The 25,802-nt window shown below is 46.6% G+C and overlaps 1 protein-coding gene across 12 annotated transcripts in view; it reads left to right on the top strand.

Annotated features, from left to right (window-relative positions):
* Nucleotides 1–25,690, top strand: part of CAMK2G (calcium/calmodulin dependent protein kinase II gamma) — a 108,363-nt gene extending 82,673 nt beyond the window's left edge. Inside the window, exons 14-23 of one of the 12 annotated variants that reach the window (XM_030453541.1) lie at nucleotides 6,622–6,654; nucleotides 10,084–10,152; nucleotides 11,717–11,761; nucleotides 12,433–12,481; nucleotides 14,516–14,629; nucleotides 16,361–16,486; nucleotides 18,658–18,733; nucleotides 19,103–19,197; nucleotides 20,273–20,519; nucleotides 23,305–25,690. In XM_030453541.1, the coding sequence (XP_030309401.1) occupies nucleotides 6,622–6,654; nucleotides 10,084–10,152; nucleotides 11,717–11,761; nucleotides 12,433–12,481; nucleotides 14,516–14,629; nucleotides 16,361–16,486; nucleotides 18,658–18,733; nucleotides 19,103–19,197; nucleotides 20,273–20,505 (840 nt within the window). In that variant the 3' untranslated portion in view covers nucleotides 20,506–20,519; nucleotides 23,305–25,690. The remainder of the gene's footprint in view (nucleotides 1–6,621; nucleotides 6,655–10,083; nucleotides 10,153–11,716; nucleotides 11,762–12,432; nucleotides 12,482–14,515; nucleotides 14,630–16,360; nucleotides 16,487–18,657; nucleotides 18,734–19,102; nucleotides 19,198–20,272; nucleotides 20,520–23,304) is intronic. The other 11 variants (XM_030453542.1, XM_030453543.1, XM_030453545.1 and 8 more) reach the window with 11 other exon arrangements.
* The last annotated feature ends 112 nt before the right edge of the window (nucleotides 25,691–25,802 follow it).

Below are 25,802 nucleotides of genomic sequence, written 5' to 3'. Positions count from 1 at the left end.
ACGCTGGGGGGTTGACAGGCACATTGCAGGGCCAGCACACTTCTGCTCTCTTAGCCCTCTGCCCTTTAAAGAGGCTCTTTTTGCAGAGGGCTCACAAGCAGGCTACAGGAGAAAGGTGTTTCCAGAGGAGCTGTGTTAATTTGGGGGCCTGCTTTAGTCCAACCTGCCTTCTCTGCTGTGTTCTGCCCTGCTGACACCCAAGTCTTGAGGGGTTTCTGGTGAAACTGCCTCGTGGAACTGCTCTTCTTGCCCTAAGATACTTAACTTTGAAATGTGCCTTTCTGCTTGGCACATGCTGCCTCTTTTACAAACATGCATTGAAGAGATGCCCACCCATTCACCAGGTATGTCTGAGTTGTCACATCTGTTGATATGGAAAGCACTGCCCTAAAATCCCAGAGGAGTAAGACCTGATCATCCCAAAAGGTGTGAACCCAGATTCAGCAGATATTTGCTTCAAAATCCCAGTGTGGCAGGGGGAGAAGCAACTGGAAAGGCAGCAGATAACAGCACTTCTACATAGGTTTTTGTCACCTGCCCAGAAATAAAAATGGCTTTTTTCTCAGGAGTCTGGACTTCCAGCAGGCTCTAAGGGGGGGCTACAACTTGGGTGGAAATCTTCCAGAAATGGATGGATGATGTGCAAAGAGGTTTTGAGGCACAGCTTCCTTCTGACAAGGACACCTATATGATAGGGAGTTCCAGCTCCACAGAAAGCTTGTGATGTTTGGTTCACTGAGAATAAAATGTCTGCCTTTATGAAAAGCTGGATTATAAGCTTATCTCCTTTCTTGGCCCTACTGTCTACATGTAGGGTGCTGCTTCCCATCAGTCCATCCCTTGGAAGTGTAGCCTTTTAACCACTCCATTTCCCTCTCAGAGCAGTACTGGCACACCTGGCTGCTGTGCAGCAGTCTCTGTGCTGGTTGGTGGCCTCACTGCTGGGACCATCCTGCTTTTCATGCCTGGAAACTTCTAAGGTGCTCATCCTATAGGTGCTTCTGCCAAACACCTTCTGCCAGTGTCTGGTTCACAACATCAGGTCTTGCACTACCCATAACAAACTGATTTTTTCCCCCAGTTGCAGTGATGCAGAGTACCAGTACCATGACCTGAGCACTAAGCAGATTTCCAGCTTCATGGGATCCTTTTCACACCCTGTATAAATCATGATACATCAGCTGTAGGTTCAGAACAACCATTGCATGCTGGTTCTGTAACTGGAGTTTGTTGCTGCCCAGGTGCCATGTGGGGAGGTTCTTTTCCATGTTCCCTCCAGATCTGGAGACTCTTGGTTTGTTTGGAGCTTGGGTTGGTTGTTTTGTTGTTGTTGTTGGTTTATCTGATAAAAACTTCTGGGAAGTTAATTCCTTGTGGAGATTTGACAGAAAATGTGTTCCAGTTTCTTCACTGGCTCTCTGTGGCCCAAGGTGCCTGTGCTCCATGAGTGTTGCCACAGACACCCACACTTATTTCTCCACAAGCTGATGATTTCACTATAAAAATCAATGGCTTTAAGTCCACTGAGAAAACAAAAATCCAACAGGTTTTTTTTAGTTTATTTTCTGTTCAAGGTAACTTTTCCATCTTTTTGGCTGGTATTCAGAGCTGGAATCCTGCACTGTTTGACAAATAAAGTAGGAATTCCTGTTACACACTATTAGGCAAGTTTGAGACCTAGACATCTTTTCTCATGCTTTATTCCCAGGGACTCTATGAAAACGTGTGTTGGTGAATTTCTAATGCCAGGTGCAAGCATCTTGTTGCAGATTTAGCATAAATTTAGCATTCCTCTGTCAAGGAGTGATGCATGAGTCACGTGTGGGGTTGCCAGCATCTGGTGGGAGTCGTGCTCAGATGATGTGTAAGAAGAAAACCACAATTTTTATTTCTGTAGGAATTGGCTTTAATCCTTTGCTGAGGGAAGTGCCTCAGTGGGGCTGCTCATATTTTACTTGCATCAGATCATCTTTGGAATGAGGAAGGGGAAGCTTAAATCAGGAGGGGAGGACAGGGAGGAAACATTTCTTTATTCCATTATCAAAGTGTCCACACTGAGGTTATTTTGATGAATTTCCATGTGTATGACCCTCTCCTCTAGCAAATTTCCTTCCAAAATCTATATGAAGCATTCCTGGTTTTCATTCTGCACTGCTGCTTCTATTTCAAGTGCTAATTCTGCTAATTGGTAGATATTTCATCAGCTTGGCACATGAGAACTTTTCCATTATCTTAAATAATGAATGATTTAAACTGCCATGAATCTTCAATTGTCCCTTGCTCACCAAACCTCTGGTAGTGCTGCACTCACTCTCTTCAGGCAGAGTTGGGATCCAAGCTGGTGGAGCAGCAACAAGGAAGGCCCAGGTTTTATCCCCAAGGAAAATACTTTTCTGCTTTCAAATCCAGAAAGGGATGCTAGAAGATTCTGGGTGATGAGCCATGTCACATACCACGTAGCTTGTGGCCACCTCTGTAGGTCCCAGGTATTATTATTATTTTTTAATTTGTGAACAACATTGTGCAGCTGCCTTTTCAAAATTCCTTGTAGATAGATCCATGTCAAATCTACTTGTTTGCTTGTTCCCCTTTCTGCCTCTAATCTGGACCTGCCAAGGTGAGAGGGGGTTGGGGCAGACACCTGGGTGAAGATTAAGGGCACTTTCTGCTGAATGTCCTTTCTCTGACCTTTCCAGGGTCTGGACTTCCTCTAGTTAGTGTTACAGTCCTACTGTTAATTTTTTTCTTTCTTTTTTTCTTTTTTTTGGCTCTCTGAGCAGCACTGCAGACAGTTGTGTTCCCTGGTTTGCCAGAGGGGAATTTCCCTTCCTCCTGGTAGAAGAGGATGCATGTGCCTCTAGGTCTAGCAGATCCATCTTTATAATCAGAATTTGTTACTTCACAAAGTGCTATTTTTAGTTAGCTCTGTAATTATAAGTATTTAAAAATTAGTTTCCCTCCAAGCTCTTTGTCAGTTTCTTCTTTTTTTTTTTTTCTTTCTCTTCATTTTTCTTTCTGAGTCCTTTCCTGAGGGATACACAATGATCTAAATCATGTTTTCCAGGCCCAGTGTAACCTGTGGAATACAGGAGATTTTAACAGCATTCATGTGTATTTGTTGGTTTTCTCCCTGGTCCCTCTGCTGCCTGCATGCTGTTTTCTTGCCTAGTAAAAGCTGAAGAGCAGAGCTGAAAGGATGAAAGCCCAGATTTCTGGTACAACAAGGCTGATGTTGTAAAACCTGCCCTTCATCTTACCAAACTGCCACACTCTTCAAAGATTGTTAGGGTGAAGCTAAATGAGGACCCAAGTTCACCCAAAGAGCAGTTTTGCACTGAACTGTTTTAAGCAAGAACTTGGGGAGTGCTTCAGATCTTTTTAATGCTGACATCCAGTACCATCCACCTTTGATGCAGTCACTTTTTTCACTCTGTTGTTGTAATGCCCAGAAACTCCCAGCTGAGATCAAGGGTCCAGTGGGCTCAGTGCTGCAGCCTACCCAGAAAATCCCTGCCTCTGAGCTTACCATTTAAATAAAGAAGCTAAAAAAAAGAGGGCAAGAGAGGAGCTGGATTGACAAAGATGAAATTATTTGCTCAGCACCACACAAAAGGACTCAGCAGAAGCAGAGCTGCTCTTTCAGGGTGCCTCTCACTAATCTGCTTTGAGTTCAACTTTTTTTTTTCCCCATAACTCATCTCCTGAAATTCTCCATGGGAATATGACTTGCAGCAAACTTGATCCTTATACACACATCCACTGTCAGCCTCAGACTGGGGGAGAGCTGCATGGAGAAGACAGAAAGGCAAAAAGCTGTGCTAAAAAGATACCCATGCTAAGTGGGAACTGGGAATGGGACCTTGCCTGGAATCTCTCTGTTCTACTCTGTAGTTTGTGTTGCATTGTCTGGAGGTGCTCAGAACATGCTTGCCCTTTCTAGTATTGCTGCTGTGCTGAAGGGACAGGGATTCTTCAGGGTGTCTCTTGTCACCTGCTGACTTGTGTTCTGACTTGTGTTCAGTGTTAGCTGAAGCAAGAGTCATCTTTAGGTTTCCTTGTAGAGAATCTGCTTCTCTTTCAATATGAACACCTGAATTTCTCATAAAATACAAGAAGAGAACTTTAACAAACAGTCACCCCTGGCTTGGAGAGGAAAATCCTGTCTGAACTGCTTTGGGAGAAGGTTTTGTCACTCAGATTTATACTTTAAAAGAATGAAAATGGTCAGTGAGGTGCTTCACCACAGGCTGCCTGGCTGCCTTTGACCATTTTTTACATTCCCTGGGACTTCATGTCTAGAAATACTTGGAGAGGCAAAGTGCTCTCTGTAACTCAACTGTTCCCTTATTTGCTGAATTGCAGTCACATTACAGGAACAACAGAAGTGTTTGCTCAGGTACCTGGGCACCTTGGTGTCACAGAGGGGACTGGGAGACTGATCTGGTTTTGTAATTTCCTTGTGTGTGTTTTGAGTTAAATTTTGAAGCTTTAATGCTTGCTGCCCTAACCTCACCTTGGCATCACCCAAACCTATCTTGAGCTGTGATAGTGTTTTTCTGCTCTGGGCTCAACACAAACCTCACTGCCCACACTTCTCAGAATGCCTGCCTGGCTTTTCCTCCCCCTGTTGTTAGAGCAACCAGGAATAATGTGCTTTCTGGGATTTCTAGAAGGTCTCATGCCATGGTAATAGAGCAGCACTCTCTTAAACTCAGGTTGTACTCTAATTAAAGTTCTGCTCTGCAGAGGGTTTTGTTTCCTCCTGTGTCAGTGTTACTTGTGCCTCTAAAATAGCAGAGTGATTGTTTTCTGTGTGGCTTGGTTGTCTCTCCTTTCATATTAAACCTTTTTGCCTGTCTCTTTAACAGTTTCTGTCCCTGTTCTTTTTTCTGTAACTCCCTGGAAATCTCTATGAACTTCAAATGAGACTGTCTGCCCTAGAATTTCCCCTCCAGTATCTCTATAGCTTCTGTTTGTCTGCTGTCATTTATAAGATACATTCAAAATAAAAGGTTTGGAGCTGGTCTGGATTTCCACTTCTCCCAGTTAAGAACTCCCTGTTGTGACTGGGTACAAGAGAATTCCACTGGGTTGTTGGTGGTGTAAGCATTGAACAGGCAGTACATCAGTGCATCAGTACATCCTGTTCTAGCTCTGGTTGGAGGAAATGCCTGTGGAGAAGCTAAATTGTCCTAAAAGAAAACGAGAGGAATCACAAGTTGGTAAAGCAGGTAATGGCAAACCCTATGTTGTGCCTTTATGAAGTGATCTTTATGAAGAGATCAGTGTTTGGAATCTGTCTGTTCTGGAATTAGAGATGAGATGAGGCAGAAGCTTTGCTGGCTTGAGTGGCTGCATGGTTCTGGACTGAGTGGTGTGACCGGGACTGTGGTCCTGGCTTCTAGGTGAACATGAGGATTTCTGCTCTCCAAGACACGACAGTCTGTGTGTGTGCTTGAGCTCTGATGTGGAGGCTTCCAGGAACCAGGGCAATATTCAAGGTGAAAGCTGTGAAGTTTTAGTATGGGTATGAAATGGGGATGTACAACACCATGGCCTGTACTGAGTCCAAGGGCTACCCCAGACTTGGGCTGTGGCAGTGTGCAGGAGCCCAGGGCTGTGTAGCAGAACCCCCAGCAGTGTGAGTTTGGGCTGGGATCTGCTGTCCTACAGCTCTGTCAGCTGGGCTCTGTGGTGCCTCCCTGTGAGCGGTAAGCAGCAGGGAGACTGCCCAGATAGTACAAGAGAAGGGCAGATGGAATATGTGTGTGGAGACAGCAGAGGTAAGGGTGACATTGTGGTGCTGAGGGTGACGTTGTGGTGCTGAGGGTGACGTTGTGGTGCTGAGGGACCTGCCAGGCACAGCTGGGACAGGGTGACACTAAGTGAAAAAGCAGAGAAATGGGAGAGTGCAGTTTGATGGGAAGGTGTCTTTGAAGATGACTGAAGGTGCCTTTGAGCATGGGTGGAGTCCAAGAAGGTTGGAAGGTTGGGCTCAAGAAGGTCTGAGCACTGCTCCTTGGGTGTTCTCCCACTGTCTGAGAGTGCAGTGTTCTGGCTGTCGGGTGCCTCTTTGCCTTCCTTGCTTTCCATTTTATATCTGAGCACGGGTGCACCTTGCCTCTCCAGCCTGCCCCAGTCCCTGTTTGAAGGGGCCTTTCCCTCTGTTTCCTCCAGCTGTGAAGAGATGGGGGGTTTCTGACCACCTCCTCAGGGTGCTGGGGAAGCTGCTCAGATGGCTGAGGTGGGAGAGGCCACGGAGGCACCCCCTGCACCCCACCTCTCCTGTTAAAACATTCCTCCCTCTTCTCCTCCCCTTATACCAGTCTGGGCCGCCTCAGTTCTGACCTCAGGGGTTGAGTGGCTGTGGGGGTCTTCTGCCCTTTCCCCTGCTGTGTAGTTTTGTGCTCTCAGGGTGACTTTTCTCTCCCCTTTCTCCTTGCCTTGCTGCTGCAGCTCATACCCCCCCCAGGGCAGCGTTATTGGCAGGGAGGCCCTTGCTGCTGGCCCACTGATGTGTGAATACTGCCTGTGCTTTTTTTTTTTTTTTTTTTTTTTTTTTCCTTCTTCTTCTCATCTCCTCTCTTCCCTTCTCTTTCCCTCTCTCAATGGTGTGTCCAGAAAAGGAAGTCGAGCTCCAGTGTGCATTTGATGGTGAGCACCTCCCGTAAGCTGCCTGCGATTCGTGCCTCCGCCATCCTCATGCCATGCACGCTCGGCTTGTGCTCATCACCCTACATAGCATGTCTGTGCAGGGCTGGGGAGGGGGTTTGGCGGGGGGGAAACATCGTGCACTGAAAGGTCCATGCCCTCACTGAAAGGTCCATGTCCTCACCAAAAGGGCTCTGCAGTCATCTGGCCCCGTGGCCCATCATTACAACTCCTGTTCCGTGCAGAAAATGGACTGCTGGCAATGCAGCTGGGCTTGGCCTGCTCTGAGGGTGACCTGGAACAGGGCAGTGGTTCTCCTGGGCTCAGCAGAGCAGGTTGTGTCCCTTGGCTGGGCACAGGGATTTGTCATTCTGTTGTGGAGGTGCCAAAAAAGAGGAGCAAGTGCTTCTCCCCAGTGTCGGTGCCGTCATCCCTGGGGGGAGCCCTGCAGTGTAAAACAAACTGGGAGTCACTCCAGATGTGGCAGAGGCTGATTGGGCTCCAGCCTTCAGATCAAACGTGTGGGCACAGCTCAGAGCTGCAGGTCACTTCTTTTTGTAGCACACTTGCTGAAGAGGTTTGTCAGAGCCTTTATAATCCCAAAGTTCCTTTTGTTCTGATCTCGTTTATGTGTCCCTAGCATGACCAAACACCTTGTAACTGCCTCCCTGGTTTTATTTATTCCCTCTTTTCACCCACCCAGGTGTCTGGCATCCATAGAGTTTGTCAGCAAAGTACTCAAATTCACTCTCAAGGGAGCAAAGAGAAAATTGGCCAGTGCCATATTGCAAGGAGTCATACACAGCCCATTGTGTGATGCCTTTGTCTCTGACACAGAGATACCAACAGTGACTGAAGTACCAAAATTAGTTATTGCTTTATCTCTTTTACACAGAGAAAAAAACAAAAGAACCCAGAAAAACAGACCCAGGAAATATTTTTCCCTTTTAGCAGGTAGGAACAGGAATTCTACAGTGCTGAAAAAACAGAATAATTGGTTTCTATATCCCTAACTGGAAGATACTTCTCTTTTCCTCCTTCAATGGCAACTTAAAGCTATATAAACACAGAAAAAAAAAAGTTCAACTTGATAACTCTGCTGTGAGGGGGCTGCCTTTTCACCAGCCCTGTCTGTACGAAGCTCCAGGGCAGGAGTTTGCTGTGCCATTCTTGCCCTGCTTTCCTGCCACTGCCAGCAAGCCTTGACTTCCCTCTGCCTGTTGTTTTAGAGCAGCTGGGATACGTAAATCATGGAAAAACATGGAAGCAGGGAAGGTGGCTGAAAAACCAGTAAGTGTGTGTGGGCAGCTCAGGGTGTCAGAAAGCTGTGAAAGCTCCTTAGGCTGAGTCTGCTGCCTCTCAGATCCTTGGGACTCTGTTCTGATGTGAAATGCTGGGTATTTCTGGACTACTGAACACAATATTTGGTTTTCTTCAGCCCGCTGGATGAGGAAGAGTATGGTGGGTGAACTGGGTGCATCCTGGAGGGCAGGCTGTGTGCTTTGGGTGGGTGTGGGTTTGCTCCTGATGAGGTGATGTCCCACACCTAACAACCTGCTGCCAAGTTTTCTTTTTTAGTAGTATCTTCCTGGATGGTTTTGTTTGGTTTTTTGGTTTTGTTTTTTTTTCCTCCCATTTGGCCTCAGTTATAAAGCCTGTCAAAAAATCAGTAGTTTTTGTGTAGCTTCTTTCATGCTTTTATGTTCTTACCCCAGTAGGCTAAGAAAAATGAGCTGTGCTCTTCTCACTGGAAGAGGTGTGGAATACAGCAGGATTTCTGGTTCTGAAGAAGTGCAGGCCCCTCAGTGCTGTGTGGAGGGGTGGGCCTGGGCTTTGGCAGAAGTTTGGTTGTGTTTATGTCACAAAATAGCTCAGGATTTATTTTTTCAGGTTGATCTGTTCCCCCCTTACATCCCTTGTCGTCTCTTCTGGGAATATATGTGGGAAGCAAAGCTCTTGGAAGGTCAAAGTCTTGGGACCATGTGGGGATGAATAGGAAGAAGCAGTAAAGAATAATTTGTGAAGTGTTTCTCCTTTCTTAGCTTTGGGGATGAGTGTGTGATATGCTCTGGTTTTTTTCCCACTTGTCAAGAACTGTGAAGAATTAATTCCTGCCTCTCTCTTGTATTACCTCCCCTTTCCACCTGCTCCATCTGCCCCTTCTGTTTCTCCTCTCTCCTTCTCCAAAAGGCACAGCTAAGCCAAGGCATGCTGCTTGTGAAGAAAAACTGATGTATCAGTAGGGGGGTGTGTGGAGTCTCAGCCTCTGGCTGACATACTCAGACCTCTGGCAGATGTTTTCCAGCTCAGCATTTGACTTCTGCGTTCTCTGTAGTGGTTCCTGGGGGATGAGAGCCTGATGTTTTGGACTATGAGTTTGTACTCCCCAAGAAAGGTGGGGTGGAGAGGAGCTGCAACCAGGTGGCACTTCTGTGAGCTCCCATCTGTCAGCCCAGGAGGCTGAGGAGGCTTCTCCAGTGCTGGTTGTCCCATCCTGGGGCAGGCAGCCAGAGACCTGGTGTGAGGGGTACACAGCAGGGTAACTGGGGGCCTCATTCTCCAACAGCTGAATGGATTTGTGAACTAGGAACTCTGGACTAATGGGCACGAGTTGGTGTTCCCACAAAACACAAAAACTTTGTCCTTCCTGGCCTGTCATACATGGGATGTGTCAGTGGGATGTTTCTTTGCAGCAAGCTGGGGACTGCCTCACTGTTGTGCTGGCTAAGTGCAGGAAACAGAGATTTTCTGCCACAGCTACAAGGGAGACTGAAGAAAGGAAAGATGAAAAATTACTGGACACCATCCAGAGGACTTGCTGCTTGGGGAACTACGTGGCCCTTTCCTTTAGTCCCACCCCCATTCCTTTCCATATTTTGGTCCTGAAGTCCCTCTGTTCAAGTCACAGCAGGGACACAACACAACACACTTTTTCTTGGCCTTTTCTAGGGCTGGCCACACTTGTTATTGCATCAGTAGATTCCTTGGGACCCTCAGCATCATCACATCTTGGGCTCTCCATGTGCCCTGTTTGAGACTGCACCATGACTGTTGTGTGGCTCTCACTTCTGTGGTCTCTTTTCTCTCAGGACTGCTGCCATCTCTCATTCTTCTTCACCCAACACTTTTCTTGCTGCTCCTTGCAGGATTCTTCCCAACCCTTTGGGCTGCTGCCTTTTTCCCTTCTGTTTTTCCTTCTGCTCTAGCAGTCCATACACCTCTGCAGTTTGGGCCATCCCTTACATCCTTTGCCTCCTGAGGTCAGGATGATGTCCAGAGGCCCGGGCAGCTCTCCTTCTTCCCTCTTCCTGGCGATGGAGGCTGTGGGGAGGGGAGGGCCTGAGGAGATGGTTGGGATTGAAGCAATGCTGTCATTTTCTTGCTGCCTCTGCTGCCCAGCCTGGAAACTAAAACCATGTTTTTCTGTCTCAGCCACAGAGCAACAACAAAACCAGTATAGTAAGCACTGCAAAAGAAACACCCCCAGTGCAGACGTCCATGGTATCTTCCCCAACCCCTATTTTATTTTCTTTTCTCCTGTTTGGTTTAGTTTTGATTCTCTCCTTCCCCTCTCATCCCGAGTGCTGCTTGTGCTGTTTCAGCTTGTGTTTTGGCTTCATCCTGCCTGTGTCCCTGTGCTGCTGTGGTCCTGGTCACAGCCTCACAGGCTTTGGGGTGGGGGTGCTGAGCAGAGCTGTGGTTGGATGTGGGGATCGCAGCTTGCCTGGACTTCCCCTTGTGCCATTCCTCTCTAGTTCTGTGTGTCCCCTTCAACTGTTCCTGCTGGCTTTGGGGAGGCTGGTTTGGAAGAAAAGAGTGGCCAGCTCCATCCACCCTCCAACACCCAAGAAATGGGAGGATGGACTTCAGGACACCCCAGAAGAAGGGAGAGGCAAAGGGGGTTTTAGAGGAATCCTTTGATGGCCCATTTGGCCTGCTCAGCTCTGTGGATGATGCTCTGCAAGCTGGCTGACTTGCTGGGGTAGTGTTTGCTGTTTGGGCTTCTTGGAGTGGGCTTCTTAGGGTGCCTCCAGACACTTGGAAGGTGAAGCAGCAGTGCCTTGGGTGACCAAGGTGGATGGGTGAGTGTCCATCACTGCCCCATCACAGCCCCTGCTGCCCCTGTGGAGCCACCCTACAGGAGTGACCAGAGATGGTGCAGGATCCTGAAGTCTTCTGGTAATGAAGGGATGAGTGCAGGAGGTAGTTAGCATCCCTTAGACCTGGTAGCTGCTCTTTGGTGTGTGTCTCTGGAGAGTTAGATTTGGCTATTTTTTTTTTTGGAGGGTGGGAGGGTGGAATTAGTTTGGTTTTGTCATGGGATATCGTTCTTGGGACACTTCATAATTTTCTGCTTTCCCTTCCCTGGCTTTGTTCATGATGTTTTGATACTGGTACTTTGAGGGACCCTTTCTAAATTACTAATTCTGGTTGCTGTTATTGAAACTGGATCTCATTTTAGAGACTTTTAGAAAAACGTGCCTTTTTTTTCACAGCCAAACTCCTTTAACAATTCCTCCCTGAGAGGCACTGAGGTGGTCTGGCTTATTCCCCCTTTATTTATGACAAAAATTATGAATGTCCCTTTTCTTAGGGTAAAATACCCAGCAAACTTTCCAAAAAAAAAAAAACCCAAACCCAACAACCTGGGAGACAAATGCTCCAGCCCAGGATGATTTCCTCTCCCTCTTCTGAAGCTTTTCCAATGAGGAGGCTGCAGAGAGGTCAGGAAAGGCTGCAGAGGGGGCAGGCTGGCTGCTCGGTCGCCACCTGGTGTTTGTGCTAGCCTCCTTCACTGCAGGCAAATTGGGAATCGGGAGCAATTGCAGAGGAGCTGGGGGCTTTGTCTCCTGGCTTTTAGTGCAGCCTCTCCTCAGGAAACCCTCCGTGCAGGGAGGTGTGTGTGCCCCCACACAAGCACCCGTGTGCTGCTTGGAGGCTGTGGTTTGATTGGGGTTTCTTTTTTATTCTCAAGTCACCCTTTCCCCACTTGCTGGGGAGTGAAAAAAGAAATGAGAGAATGGTTTGGAACTGGAGTTTTAATGATTGTTCCATCCTTTCCTAGGAGCCTCAAACAACTGTTGTCCATAATGCTACAGATGGCATAAAGGTAAGGGATGGGAGTGTTGCCAGAGGAATTTCTGCTGCTCTCTTGTTGTCCTCGTCTTCCTGTGTCTTACTTGGGTTTCTGCCTTTCCAGTGTCTGGTTTGTAGCATTTTCCTCAGTATAAGAGTAGCTGTATGTTGTATGGTTGTAGAACTCTGAAAGAGTCTGAGTTAGGGACAAGTTTTGAGAATATGATGATGTCTTTCCTCCTGTGGTGTGTAATCACCATTCTCTCTCATGCATGGGGTGGAAGAGAAGATACTGTCATATTAAAAGTACTTAAGCACCTTTTTTTTTTTTTCCTTCTGGAAATGGAGCCTTGTTCCTCTGAGAAAGTCTAGGAGCCTTTCTGTAGTTTCTTGTGGCTCTTCTTCTTCCAAACAGAAGCAACTCCCTTTTGATCTCATTTGACAGAGTCTGGTAACTTCTGTCTTTGTACAAGTTCTGGGCAGACCGCTTGAACGGCTTAAACACGCCAAGGCTGGGCAGAGATGCTGTGAAGTTTTGCTTAATAGTTGGCCTGCTTCCATCCAGCTCTTCCTTGTGTCATCCTCTCCTTGCAATCCCTGCCAGTGTTCTTTGTGCTTTTCCCCATCTTCCTTCACAAACAAACCAAAGTTTGTACTCGTGCTCCTGACTGCTGATGCCTGGTAATGCTCTGTTCTGCCATGCAGGGTTCCACAGAGAGCTGTAACACCACGACTGAAGATGAGGACCTGAAAGGTAGGGGTTGGTTTTTTTTGCCTGTAATTTCTAATAATGCTTAAGAACAGGCAGGAGATCCTGGAGGTCTGCTCACTGCCTTGCACTTAGGTTCCCAGATTTCTGTGTCAGAGTCGGTTCATAGATTTGCCATGATGTTCCTGTCACACTGGGACTCTGAGTTGAGGAACCAGCTGACTTGGCCTCTGTGGTACCTAAACACTGTTTGCCCTGAGCTAGTTTAGTTTTTGTCTCAGAACTGGAATACTTTTCTTGCAGAGAGCAGAATCTGTTCATCCCCTGTCCATCTCTAAGCTTGGAAAACCCCTACCAGTCCCTTGAGGCTTGGGGTCCAATTCTGGTTTTGTGCTCCCCTGTAGGTTACTGGGAGCTGAAACCTTTCTGTTACTGTTCAGTCTCCCTTCTCACTCCTTTCTGGTAATCTCTTTAGTGATATGAACACACTTCTCTCTCTTTTTATTTTCTCTTTGGGTTTATTTTGGTTTCTAAGATGAAGATCATTCTCAGCCTGTCATCTCCAAATGGAGATGATTTTTCATGTCCTCAGCTGAGCTATCAGTAGAGGGAGAGGCTGAGAAGGAGTTTCATGCCTTTCAGTGACCGTGTCATAAATATTTCTATCTTGCAAAACTCTTCAGATGAAGGAACTCCAAGTCCCATATCTGCTCATGTTGTTTGAGCAGCTGCTCTTTTCCTGACCTCCCTAGAGAAGGACAAACAGACATTTTCAGGTTCAGGACGGGTGAATACAGTTTGGGTTCTGAGGCAGATGTGTGAATAGTTTGCATTTTGGGGCAGAGTTATTCCTATTCACCATTTAGACAATGTGAATTACTTATCCTAGGAAAAGAAAAAAAAATAAATCAATGCTGTCCCTGTGGTGTAGCAGCAATGTCACCTCTGTCAGCTGGACTTGTTCCTGCTGCTTTTCCCATGGCTTATCACAAGCTGCTGGCTCCTCTTCTGAGAAGTCACAGGGAGCAGAAACACATGCCAGGGAGTGAATGAGCTCTGCAATACAGATTGTTTCAGATAAGAGCTGACCTCATTACAGGACAATATTCTAACTCCCATCTTTTTGCCAAGGAGTAATCCATGCTTTAAGTACCTAGCTTGGAGGGAAGGGAACTGCAGGATTTTGGTGGTATGGTAATGAAATGGATTTATCTAATCTCTGCTGCATATCAGTCCAAACCAGATATTTGTCCAAAAACATGTCTCCTTTGGCAGCTTTTGTTCAGGAGGGGTCCCAGAACTTGAGCCAGTTAAAAGCCAATGGGTCCTCTAAGTCAGGAAGACAAATGCTGTGAGGAGAGGAAGGCTTAGACTTGAACAGAAGGTGAGGGGAAGGAGGGCAGCTGGGAAGAATTGCATAGGGCTGCATTGCTGCAGATCAAAACTGTTTATTTTTATTTTCTTTTTTTGGCAGAGGTTAGAAAACTTAATAGAAGGGAGCATTCTGATGGTGGCTGGGAGGGAAGGAGCTTGCACAGTAATGGTTTGTGCTATGGCCAACTCTGGTAATTTTAGTGCTTGGGTTTTAAGTGTAGCAGTGTTCACCAAGTGTTCCTTTTCAACTCCTGCCCCCTCCATGGTTTAAGTTAAGCAAAACTAAACAGACCAAAAGGTGTGGAGGTGTTGGAGTTCTCAGCATCCTGCATAGCCATGAGTCTGGGCAAAAAAAGGGAAGTGCTTGTGCAATTCCTCTGCCAACTTCTTATTCTCAGCAGACAGCAGGTTTTGCAGCTCTCTTCTGCTGCCGTGTAGGAGACATCATCTTGATCCCTCCCTGGCAGTTCCCTGAGGGCTGGGTTGGGGGCTACAGGCAGTGCTCCCCCCCCACGTTACACTGAATTGCACAGCAGGTCCACGTTTGTAGAGCTCTCTCCTTGGCTTTGCCCTGAAGGATACTCCTGCATGTTTTGTGCCCAGCGTTGTGGTTTCTTTAATGTTCTTCTATTTCCTTTCTCTTTTTTTATTTACTGAACTTGCGTGTTTTGTTTGTGTTTGTGTTTTAATTCCCTGCCATGCTAGCTCCCCCTCTCTCCACCGGGGACAGCAGCTCAGTGCTTGAAGGACGGAGGCACAGTGAGAGCAAAACACAGACTGAGTCCATGCAGTCCCAGCTTTCTCTCTGTTTCTCAGCCAGTAAGTCCAGGGGTGCAGTGCTTCACGGCATCTTTTTCCCCACCCTTCTCTCCACCTTTCCCATTTCTCCTTCCCCAAGATTTTTCCTTTCCTCAACTTCCTTCCAGAATGTTGATTTTTTTTTTTCATTTCCAGTACTCCAGAATAAAAAGAAATCATCTCCCTTCCTCCAAAATTACCCTCCTTTCCACACTGAAAATATCCAAACCTTTCCTTCCCCTTTTTGAGGAGAAAAAAAAAAAACAAAACAAAAAACCAAAACCAGAACCTCATCTGAATGAATTTCATTTCCTTGCTTTCATCGGGGCAAGATGTGGTGTTCTTTTGGGGTTTCCTTGGGCAAGTCACTGCATCTCTTTGAGTCCTATGTGGTAAATGGAGCCAGTGGTGCAGGTCTGCTGGTGGGAGGGGGGGTATGAGGCTGAATTCAGTCTTTTGCTGAAGAAGTCAAGAACTTCTGAGCACCCCCAGACATGAGTGGTGCTGGGGAAGCACAAAAGGAGCTACAAGGAGTTTTTAGAGGCTGAGTGAAGGATTCTTTGGAAAGAAGGCATTTCTGAATCCACTGTCATGTGCTCTGAGTGAAAATCCTTGGGTAATGGTGGCTCTGCAGGGCATTTATCTGTTGTGAGCTTTACCTGGCACGTCTGTTTTGGTAGCTCAGTTAGTTCTGTGGTTAGGCTGCTGGTTATGGTACCATCCACCTGGCCCCTCCTGAATCAGCTGCCTCCACGGAGGAGCCTGCAGCTGAACAACTCTGAAAATAGGATATGAAAAAAGCTGGTAGGTTGGAGGAAACCTAGGTGGGATTCCCAGCCTTTCCCCTCTGCAGACAGGCCATGCCAGCTGCCTGCCTGTTTGCAGCTGCAGTGGAAGGAGCCTTCATGGGAGCTGACAACACCTGAGTGTGTGATTCTGTTCAGGTCAGGCAGAGAAGGAACAGGCATGCTGTCTTCTGTCTCCTCCTGTCTTCCTTCCCTCATTTCCTGCACCCAGTGCCAGGATCTCAGATGGTGCAGCAGCCAGAGCCCCTCTGTTACTTTTGTTGGATGTAGCTGTAAGGATGTCAGACTGCTTGCTGGTGAGGTGCAAGGGGAAAGGCATTTTGCCCAGCTCCAGCAGAAGGGAAATGATCTCTTCTGAAGCCCTTTTTGCAGTGAACTGTCTCATCTCTGCCTTCACATCAGCTCCTTCCTCTTGCTCATGGCAAGGCCTTGCTTGGTACCCTGAGGAGTTCCAGATGACTTCTCTGCCAAGCAGGACAGCGTTCTCCTGCCCTGCTTCCCCCCTGAGTTGAGGTTTGCAGTGATTTGGAAGCCCTAATTTATTTCCCTTTCACTCACATCTCCTCCTTGCCCTCGTGCTGCTCTGTCACTGCTCCCACAAGGTTTTAGGCCACCCTCAAACTACCTCCAGCAGCATCAGTGGGATTCCAGGTGAGCTCTGAGGGTTGTCCCTCCTGTGCTGGTGGCAGGCTGGTCCCCACTGGGCAGTGTCCAGCCCTGCTGGTGTGTGTGACAGAGGCATGAGAGCAAGTAGGAGGATGCTGGGATGTGGAGGTCTCTGTGTGCCAGCTGGGGTTGGGGCTCTGTGTGTGTGTTACTTCTTTGTCCTGTTTTTTTGGTTTGGTTTGGTTTTAAAGTTTATTTTGCATTCTGCTCATTTTGTTGGGGTATTTTTTTGTTTGTTTGTTTGTTTTTATTATTTTAATGCTTAACATTTGTTTTGCAGCTACACAGTCTTGTGAAGAGAAGCTTCTTGCCTGGGGCAGCCCAGGGCAGACACTGGAGTTAGAGCGAGCTCGGTCGGAGCCTGTGCTAACTCCAGTAGTTCCCTTTGTACTTAACCCTGCACCGTGTAAGTTAGCAGCTGGGTAGTGGTAGTGGTGGAGTAGTGCAACTAATAGTAGTTGCTGTAAATGTAAAGCCCCCCTCCTCTTCCTCCTCTCTCTATCTCTGTGTCCCTCACATACCCCCTGGCCTGCTGGGGAGTGAGGAGGTGGTGCTGGTGCTGCTCAGCTCCCTCCTGCACCTCTCGGCAGCCTGAGTTCTGCCTGCCCTGAGGTTCATCAGGGCTGGTAGGTGTGAGTGGTGAGGCTCCTGGGGAAAATAATGGATCACTTCCTGGGTGCTGGTTGTAGTTCAGGACACACAGTAAGAGCAAGATGAACACAGTCTGATGTAGTGGACTTGTGTTGATGGGGATAGAGGGGTCAGAGCTTGCTGTGTGGTGACCCTCAGGAAGGGGTTGCAGATCTCCTTGGGATGTGGTTGTGCCCTGCAGATATCGCTGCTCATCCCAAACACATCCTTCCCCCTGGACTCCCATCTTCTGGACATTGCACACCCTGGTGTGTGCTTAGTGTGGCAGGAAGGTCCAACAGGTAGCCCTGCTTCGTGCAGAAGCAATTCCAGACAGCTTGCTTGTAATGACATTTTTTCACAACGTCGCTTTTGATCCATTCCTTGGATCCTCTGTGTCCCTTTGATCCATTCTGTGTATACATCTTTTGACCTGTGGCAATGTATACAGCCTCAGTCACCAAACCAGCTCTCTTTACTATGATGAGCCGCTTTCTGAGGTGTTTTGTAGTAGAGTTCTCTTAACTGATGGTCAGCATGGTCACAGACATCTTTCACAGCTTGTGAGCTTAGCATCGTGTTGCTCTTCAGCTGCATTTATCACTGGTGGGATGAGATGCAGGTATGGATGAAAGTTTACAGGGAAGGCAAGTCAGATTAGCAGCTTCTGGCACTTAGAGTGGAGTTTAGCTTCCATGACTTGGACATGTAAGGATGGTAGCTTGGATTTATACACCATTCCTGTAATGACAGGCAGCTGAGATGCCTCAGGAGAGACTTCCAGAAGTGCCTGTTTCTTTCCAGGGCCTAAGGTGGCTGGTTCTGTTTCAGACACCTACAATTTAGATGTCTAAGGGCAGAAAATTCCACTTCTGGTGCTAGGAATTGTCAGTTATTTGGTGACATTGAAGGTAATGCCAGAGCACCTCCTGAATGCTGGTGTAAGGTGCAGGACATTTATACTCACAGGGAAAGCATGGGGAAGGCTGAAGTGATGTGAGAGTGTGTTCAGTTTCAGGCATATTTACTGGCAGCACAAGAATTGTGTTATTTAACAGAGCCAACCCAAACTATTCAAGTGTTAAGGACTCTTGAGATCAGCAGAGGTGATGGAACCACCTTAGAGGGGATGGGGCCTGCCTGGGGCACTGGCTGTGGGAAACCAAGAGAAGAGAGTGCAGAGAGGGAGCAAATAGCAGTGGGCAGCTTGTCCTTCTCTTCATTCATCATGTAGTCCAGTGTGCTGAGGTTGGTTAGTGGCAGTGCTCTCAGAATGCTGAAAAGAATTGTGCCCCAGGGACTGGCAGAAGCTCCCTGCCTGAGGAGAGAGAGGAGTGCCTGCTGGTACAGAGCTAGGAGCTGCTCATCCAACCCATCCATCCTGCTGGAGTTGTCTCTCCACTTGCAGAAGTCATCCCTACGTGTCCCAGTTGCTTCTTGGCAGCACTGGTAACAGCTGAGGTCTTGCTGGTGGTGATGGGAAAGTTGCTGGGAGACTTTCTGCCAGTGGGCTTGACCTGTGTGGTGGCTGTTTGTGTATGACTGCTGTGGTGAAACTTTTCCACATCTTAAGCTGCCAGACAAGTGCTACACATTGGAAGGTTCACTGACATCCATGGGGCAGACTCCCCAGAAGCACCCCAGGCTCTCCCTCAGGAGACACCTCTGGTGCCTTACACCTTTTTAAAAGAAAAGCCACCCAAGTGACATCTTTATTTGCTTTCTCCCTGCATTACGGGATCACCATTCCCCTTCCATACCACTGCCCCCTGCTACTCTCATGTGGATGCCTGTCCTTACTGCATCTCTCCAGAATGCAGGGAGCAGCATCCTATGAGATCTAGACTAAAAGTGCTCCACAGATTGCTTGTGGGAAGCACCCACGAGCCCCATATTTCCCACTCAAGCCTTATGCAAACTTAAATTGCTCTTCTTTTTGTTCCGCAGTGCGTAAGCAGGAGATCATTAAGATCACAGAGCAGCTGATAGAAGCCATCAACAATGGAGATTTTGAGGCTTATACGTGAGTACAGATGTCCTCTGAGAGGCTGTGGATCAGTTTGTGTGCAAGTTTCAAGCAGCAACATGAGTGACCAAAAGAAAATGTGCTGGCGTTGTCAGAAAAGGAGGAGGGAGGGAAGTGTGGTGGGCAGAAGGAGAAATAAAAGACAAGCCAGAAACGTAGAGGAACCTGTGTGTTGTGTGTGAAACGCCAAATAGCACCAGCTCTGTGTGGCTGCAGTAGGACTGAGTCCTCCAGGAACTTACTCCTTGGAGTAAGGAAATAGTTAGGTGGACACAGAGTGAGTCAAACACTGTATGAGTGCTTCGTGGCAGAAATAGCCCTTGGGCTCCAATGCAGACTGTCAGCCTCTGGTGCTTTTCTTTGCAGAAAAATCTGTGATCCTGGCTTGACCTCATTTGAACCTGAAGCACTGGGGAACCTGGTGGAAGGAATGGATTTCCATAAGTTTTACTTCGAGAACTGTGAGTGGGTAGATTTGGTAACACCAACAGCTTTCCCTCTGATCTTCCTTTATGGAACATTTTCTGAGGGGTGTGGGATTGCCCTTTGTTTTTATCAGAGCCAGCAAGAACTTGCTTGTGCATGCTTTCTCTGAAAAGCCTTTTTCTGCAACAATTTCACTTCTAACCCCCAAATGCCTTCAGTCTAGGCATACAGCTCTCCTGGTGCCAGTATTTAGGAAGTGCAGGAGCTTTAAAAGTTTGAGGCACCAGATTTCCTGCTGATATGGAAATGGGGAAAGTGAGCATATTCTGATGGAAACATTGCATGTTTGGGGCAGACATACTGAATGGCCAAACATAAAGATAGCCTTGCACAAATCAGTCAGGCCTTTGCTTTGAGTTTTCCCTGGATAGTTTCTCTAACACCTAATGAACCTGTTGTGTGGATACAAGGGTCACCTTCTCAGCCTGAGGCAGGAAGAAGTGTAATTTATACCAATGGATTTGCTCCCCTTCCTGGATGTCTCCACAGGATGAGATAATTGAAATTTAAATCCCAAGCTGTTTTGTTTGGGGGGTTAGGTCGAGGTCCTCAGTATGGGGAATTCCCCTCAGTTCTAAATATGCAGAGACTTTGTCTCTCAACAAAAAAAGTCTGTTCTACAGTGCTTTTTACACTTCTCTGAGGCTTCTTCCTACCTAATGCAGGCCTAGCTTAAAGACCTCCTGATGACTGACTCTTCTGCAACAATATTCTATAGTTCAAATATTTCCTGTACCTTCAGGAACAGCAGCACTGATGTTGGAAAAGTGGCCAGTGTGCTTTGCAGAGGAAGGAGGAGCAAAGAGGCTGGGTGCTCCTAGGCAATAGTAGGTGCCCAGGTGCTGAGGAGAAGAACGGGTGATGGGGGAAAAATTGGCTTGGATTTTACCTGAAAAAATTTCCAGAGCAATTTTTATTGTCTCCCAGAAACCAGTAGAAGGCGAGTGAGTAAAAAACCAGGAGGATGCGGGGAAGTGAGGGGGAGAGAGGGGTTGTGCTTGTTGCTACCGAGTAGTGAAATGCAGCTGATGGTTGTGCCTGTCCTGGCAGTACTGTCGAAGAACAGCAAGCCCATCCACACCACCATCCTGAACCCCCACGTCCACGTCATCGGGGAGGACGCTGCCTGCATCGCCTACATCCGCCTGACCCAGTACATCGACGGGCAGGGCCGGCCCCGAACCACCCAGTCTGAGGAGACCCGGGTCTGGCACCGCCGGGACGGCAAGTGGCTGAATGTTCACTACCACTGCTCCGGAGCTCCTGCAGCACCTCTCCAGTGAGGATCGGGTTACAGGTAGGGACTGGCAGGGCAGGGGGGTAACACACACACACACACACACAGAAACACAGACTCACACACACACAGACACACAGACACACACAACAAAGACACACACACACACACACACATACACACACACACTAACACACACAGACACATGCTAACACACACAAAGACACACACAGACAGACACACACACAGACATACACAGACACACACACTAACAGACACACAGACACAGACACACAGATACACACAGACACACACAGATACACACACTAACAGACACACACAGAGACACACAGACACACACACAGACACACACAAGGCTCCTCTTGGGTGGGAATTTAGTGTTCAAAGCTGTTCAGCTGGCTGTGAGGGAACCATTTTTAATTGTCTAAAAGCTTCTGCTGAGCAGTTGCTGTTCCTGTTTCTAAGCCCTGTCCTCTGAGGGGCTCAGGAGGGTTCTCCATCACTCCTGAGGAACTGGAGTCAAGTGCCAGGCAGCTGTCCCTGAGCACAGCTACTGTTGCAGCAGCAGAGCTTCCTCCCAGGTACTCTCCCCTGTGGAATGCTAATCCAGAGCAGAGGGGCAGGGATACCTCATGCTGTGCACAGGTTTGCAGTTTCCCAGCTGCCAGAGATCTACCTTACATGCTGGCAGTTTCAGAGAACTTTTATTATAAAAATGCCATGTCCTAGAGAGGCTATTGTAAAATCTGCACAGAACAATTTCTGAGAAATCTCAGAGGGAGGGCATCTAAACAAAACAATAATATCAGAAGATTTAAAATATCCTCTAACTAGCCAGCCACAATTCAGCACTGGAGGAAAGTTTGATTATAAGATTTGACACAAAGAAACTACTGTTGCTTGCTCCTGAAGGACAGCAGGTCCATCTGCTTTTGCAGCTTTTAGGCATTCTTCATTTCCTTACTGGTTTCTTTTAGTGAGGTGCACAAAGTCTTTCTGCCTCCTTCTGGTTTGATGCTGAAGCATATGTCACGTTCATTTTAGACTTAGATTAGGAAATCTTACATTTCCTAAGCTTGCCACCATTTTACTCAAGATTTTCTGCTTAAGAGCAAATACAAAAGATATCTACACCTGGGAGACCAGCTTTTTGTAATGTAGTTGTTTGAGGATAAACCACTCATGTATAATTACTCCCTGAGTCCCAGTCCTGTGAAATACCTAAGGCTAAGCCAAGAGTGGTTTTTTCTTATGTATTGTGAGGGAATCAACCCTACTGCAGGCAATGGAAAGGAATGTGAACTGTCACAAGTCAACTGCAGAGGTCACAGATGGAATTTGAAAAGCAAAAGCCAGTTGGGGGCACCAGAAGCAGGGAAGCTTTCCAGAGAGCTAGCTGGACAACCCATGGAATTTCCAGAGAGTAAGAAGGATAAAGCCTTTGCAGGGTAATAAAAATTAACTTACTTGCAGCACTTCTGTCCTGGATTTAGTCAAAGAAAAAAAAAGAAAAAAAAAAAGATGGATAAAATTATGAAATTAAAGATTGGTATTATGGCTCTGTGGCTATGCCTTGGAGTTGTGAGGAGGCTGAGGAATGGAGAGCCTTAGCTGCTACAGAAGAAGGTGTGTTTCCTTGACTTGGCTGCTGAATGTTGCACCTCATCCAAAAGTATGTGCTGGAGGCTTTCTGAAAACTGCAGAGCAGAAGCCATTTCCAAACCACAAAATGTTGGTTAAAATGATATTTAAAAAAAAAAAAGAAAAAACCCAAACCACCAAAAATACAACACTCCATAAACTAAATTGAAGCTGAAATGCTTGTGTGCATTTCTGGGCTCTGAAGGGAGGTGTAACCACAGGCAATTAGGGGTGAGGTCAGTGTGGGCAGCCCCCAGCAGAACATCAAGTGAGACTGAGACATTTCAGAGCAGTGTTGGCCCCTGTGCAGTGGAGAGTAGGGGTGAAGAAGGAAGGAGAGGTGTGAGGATGCTTAAATGGAAACCAGTGGTTTGTTCTCACCTGGAAAGCAGAGTGCAGCTTTGGCTAAGTCATCTGAAAAGGACTCTGCAGCCACAAAAGAAGTTTGAGGTTAATCTGAGGACTTCTGTGTAAGGAGACAATAGGAACCAAAGAGGGAGAAGAGTGGTAAGAGAGTTTGCAACAAAGATTTGCAGGCTAAGAAATGGTAGAAAGAAGATGCTGACTGCATTTCCCTGGCTGGACAATGCAAAACAAAGGTGAGAAGTGCCCCAAACTTAAAACTGATCAATCTGACACAAGAAGATTAGCCAAGAGGAGTCTGTGCTGAAAGCATTCACTAGGGCAACAACTTTGCAAAACTGCAGAAAAGCTCATTCATTTGTTTGAACATTTAGAACATTCAGAGACAGAATTTAAAGAAATAAATAAATCTTTCAATTCAAGGGCAAAAGCTAATTGGAAATGAGGCAGAAACTCTTCTTTAGGACCGGGGCCTCTGATTCATTGGGAAATGTCTTTAAATGTGGGGACCTGTCACTGTTAGATAATGGGCTCAGGTCTGCTCCCATCAAGCAAGTAATTAATTATATCAAGTAGTTCATTTTCAGTGGCACACTCAGCCCCATGGGAAGGGAGGTGTGTTTGGCTCTGCTCTTCAGAGCTCTCCTCACAACAGTCTCTGTTGTATTAGGAAAGGCTTCTGCCTGCACCAAGTAATGAGCTTGTGAAAAACGTGTTTCATTAATTGTGTACAGCTAATGTTTGGCTTTATTTCCTTCCCATCTTCCATCCTGTTCTCCCTCCTCCTTTCTGGGTGGACACTGCTTCTTCCTGACTGCAGAAACTTGTGGAGATAACTCAGCTGGAGGGCAAAATCTTCTTAGCGAGCAGCTCTGGAGTGCCTGAGTGACAGCAACGGTCATGTCTGTTTTGACATTAAAAAAAATAAAAATAAAAATACAAGTTACAAACAGGCAGCAGCCAAATGCACGAAACCCTGCATGCATCTGATGCTCCGGGCGCTGCCTTTCTGTTGTTTTCCATGGATCCATCGTGTCTGTTTCTGCTGTAAGAAGGTGTTTTTAAATCTAAAAAAAGAAAAAAAAAAAAAAGAAAAAAAAAAACCAAGAAAAGAAAATCAAAAGCGAAAAAAAATTAAAAAAAACCAGAGACATGTCGTTTGTATAAAATAATAAAAAAAACAGGAATAATGCTAAATAAATGACACATTATCCAACGTGCCCCCTCCCCCAGGGCTATAAGAAAATGGCAGCAGCTGGAAACATCTTTCAGAAACGAAGTGAGGGGGAAAGCAAAAGTGAAGGAGAAAGAGAGAGGGAGAGCAAAAACGGAGGCGGCTGGAGCAGCGGATGGCTGAAGCTGTGCTCCCAGAGCCAGGCTGGGAGGGAACATCACATCCAGGCTGTGCTGGGACTTCCATCCAGGAGAGGTGGCCAGGAGACCCCAGAGGAGCCAGGGTGAAGACTGGGGTTGAAGAGAGAGGAGGCACTTCTCTTCCTGTTGCCCAGCAGACTGACTTCAGCCTGAGTTTCTTCTTCGATTTCTGCACAGTAAGAATGCTATGGAAATGAGCTGGTTGCTCAGCTGCTGGATCCCAAAACAGACTTCTTGGTTTGTTTTTTTTTTTTTACAAAATATTAAAAAAAAAAAAAAAAAAAAAAAAGAAAAAAAACCACAACAACCAAATGGGATGTGGATTTAAAACTAAAGGTGGAAGTAGGGGTTTAAAAAAATGGGTTTAAGTGAATATAACTTTAAATAGAAGCTTGCTCTTCAGATGTACTGGTTTTTGAAACAGCCACTACCTGGCCAAACACAGAGGTTTGAAGCCAACTTATTTAATTCAACGAAACAAAGAAAACCATTGCATTAAAAGCAGAGAGATCAGAGGAAGAGAGGGTACATGTATGGGACTTTATATTTTTTTTTTCTTTTCTTTTCTTTCTAGTAGCATAGTTGGGATCCGCAGTGCTGCAGAACACATGTTCCTTAGGAAGCAGAGAAAAAACCCTTAGTGTTATGCTGTTGATGAAGACTTGCACATACACTCCTATATGAGGCATAAATAGCGTGTGTTTTTTATACTGAAATATATGCACCCTTAGAACTAAAGGGGCTCCCTGGCCTCCTCTTTGAGTCATTTGGTCTCTGAGTAAAAGAGCAGTGGGAACCAGCAGCCCCAGCCAGGTGCTTCTCCCCACCACTTACCCATCTGATGTTTGTAAGTGTCATGTTTCCTAGTGTTTCTTTGGGTAATTTTTCTATTTTTTACAGTGATGTTGTAACACAGAAAACTATCAGTTCAGAACCTCAAAGACTGTCTGAAGGACTCCAGGCCACCTCCCCGGGTTGCTTCTGGGTGTCAGAGGATACCTCAGGAAGCAGAGGGGAAAGGGAATTAGCACATGGGATCTGATGTTTGTCCTTTGGGCCACTTCATCTTCCTTTCTTTTCTTTGCTGCAGAAGGGGTCCATGTCCTTGAGTCACTGAGTGGGGAACATGGAAATGTTTTGTTGACCTTACCAATGAGGGATCCTGGTCCCAAGGAGAAAATGGCCTTTTTGGCCACTTTCTGGCCACACTTCCCTTGTTGTGATCAAGGGAAGGCATCATTTGTTTGGATGGGCTTTAACCTGAATTTCTGCCTGCCCCTAAATCACTGTTTTTTGGATCTTTTGAGGGAGTTAAAGCGCTTGCATTGGCAGCCACTAAGTGTGAGGCCACCTTTTTTTTTACAGACTTAGCAGAAGAGACAGAAGCCAATTTGGAATTCTAATCCTTACTGAACAGAATGCAGGAAAGAAAAGCTGTTGCACAAAGTGGAGCTCTCTTTTGGAACACACAGCACTCTGCTCCCTTTGCTAGAGAGGTGCTACCCCACACCAGGGTGACATCAGCCAGCCCCTGATGAAGGAAAAGACCATCATCCATGCTTCCCAGGTCTGTCTGAGCTTTCCTGAGCTGAAAAGACCTTTTTCTTCCTCCCTCCACCATGCCAGGGAGGAGGAGTGTGGAGCTTGAACCCACTGAGGGCAAACACTAGATTTTATTCTTTGAAAACATTTTTTTTATGACAGCACTAAGCCAGTGAGTGAAGTGGAAAAGTGAAAAAGCCTTGATATTTTATTATTTTATTCAGTTTTGTTTTCTTTGTTGTTTTTTTTTTAAGCCACAAAGAGAGAGCAAACAGGAGATTATGCCATTTTTAAAAGATAAATACAAAATATTATGCATGCCTTCTCTAGGTCTGATCTTCCTTGTCTCTTTACCTGATGATTACTAATAATTAAAAAGAAAACCCTCCGTATTAAGTATCT

Source organism: Calypte anna, chromosome 6, assembly GCF_003957555.1.
Source record: "Calypte anna isolate BGI_N300 chromosome 6, bCalAnn1_v1.p, whole genome shotgun sequence".
NCBI classification, from domain to species: domain Eukaryota; kingdom Metazoa; phylum Chordata; class Aves; order Apodiformes; family Trochilidae; genus Calypte; species Calypte anna.
This window is presented reverse-complemented; position numbering and strand designations above follow the sequence as displayed.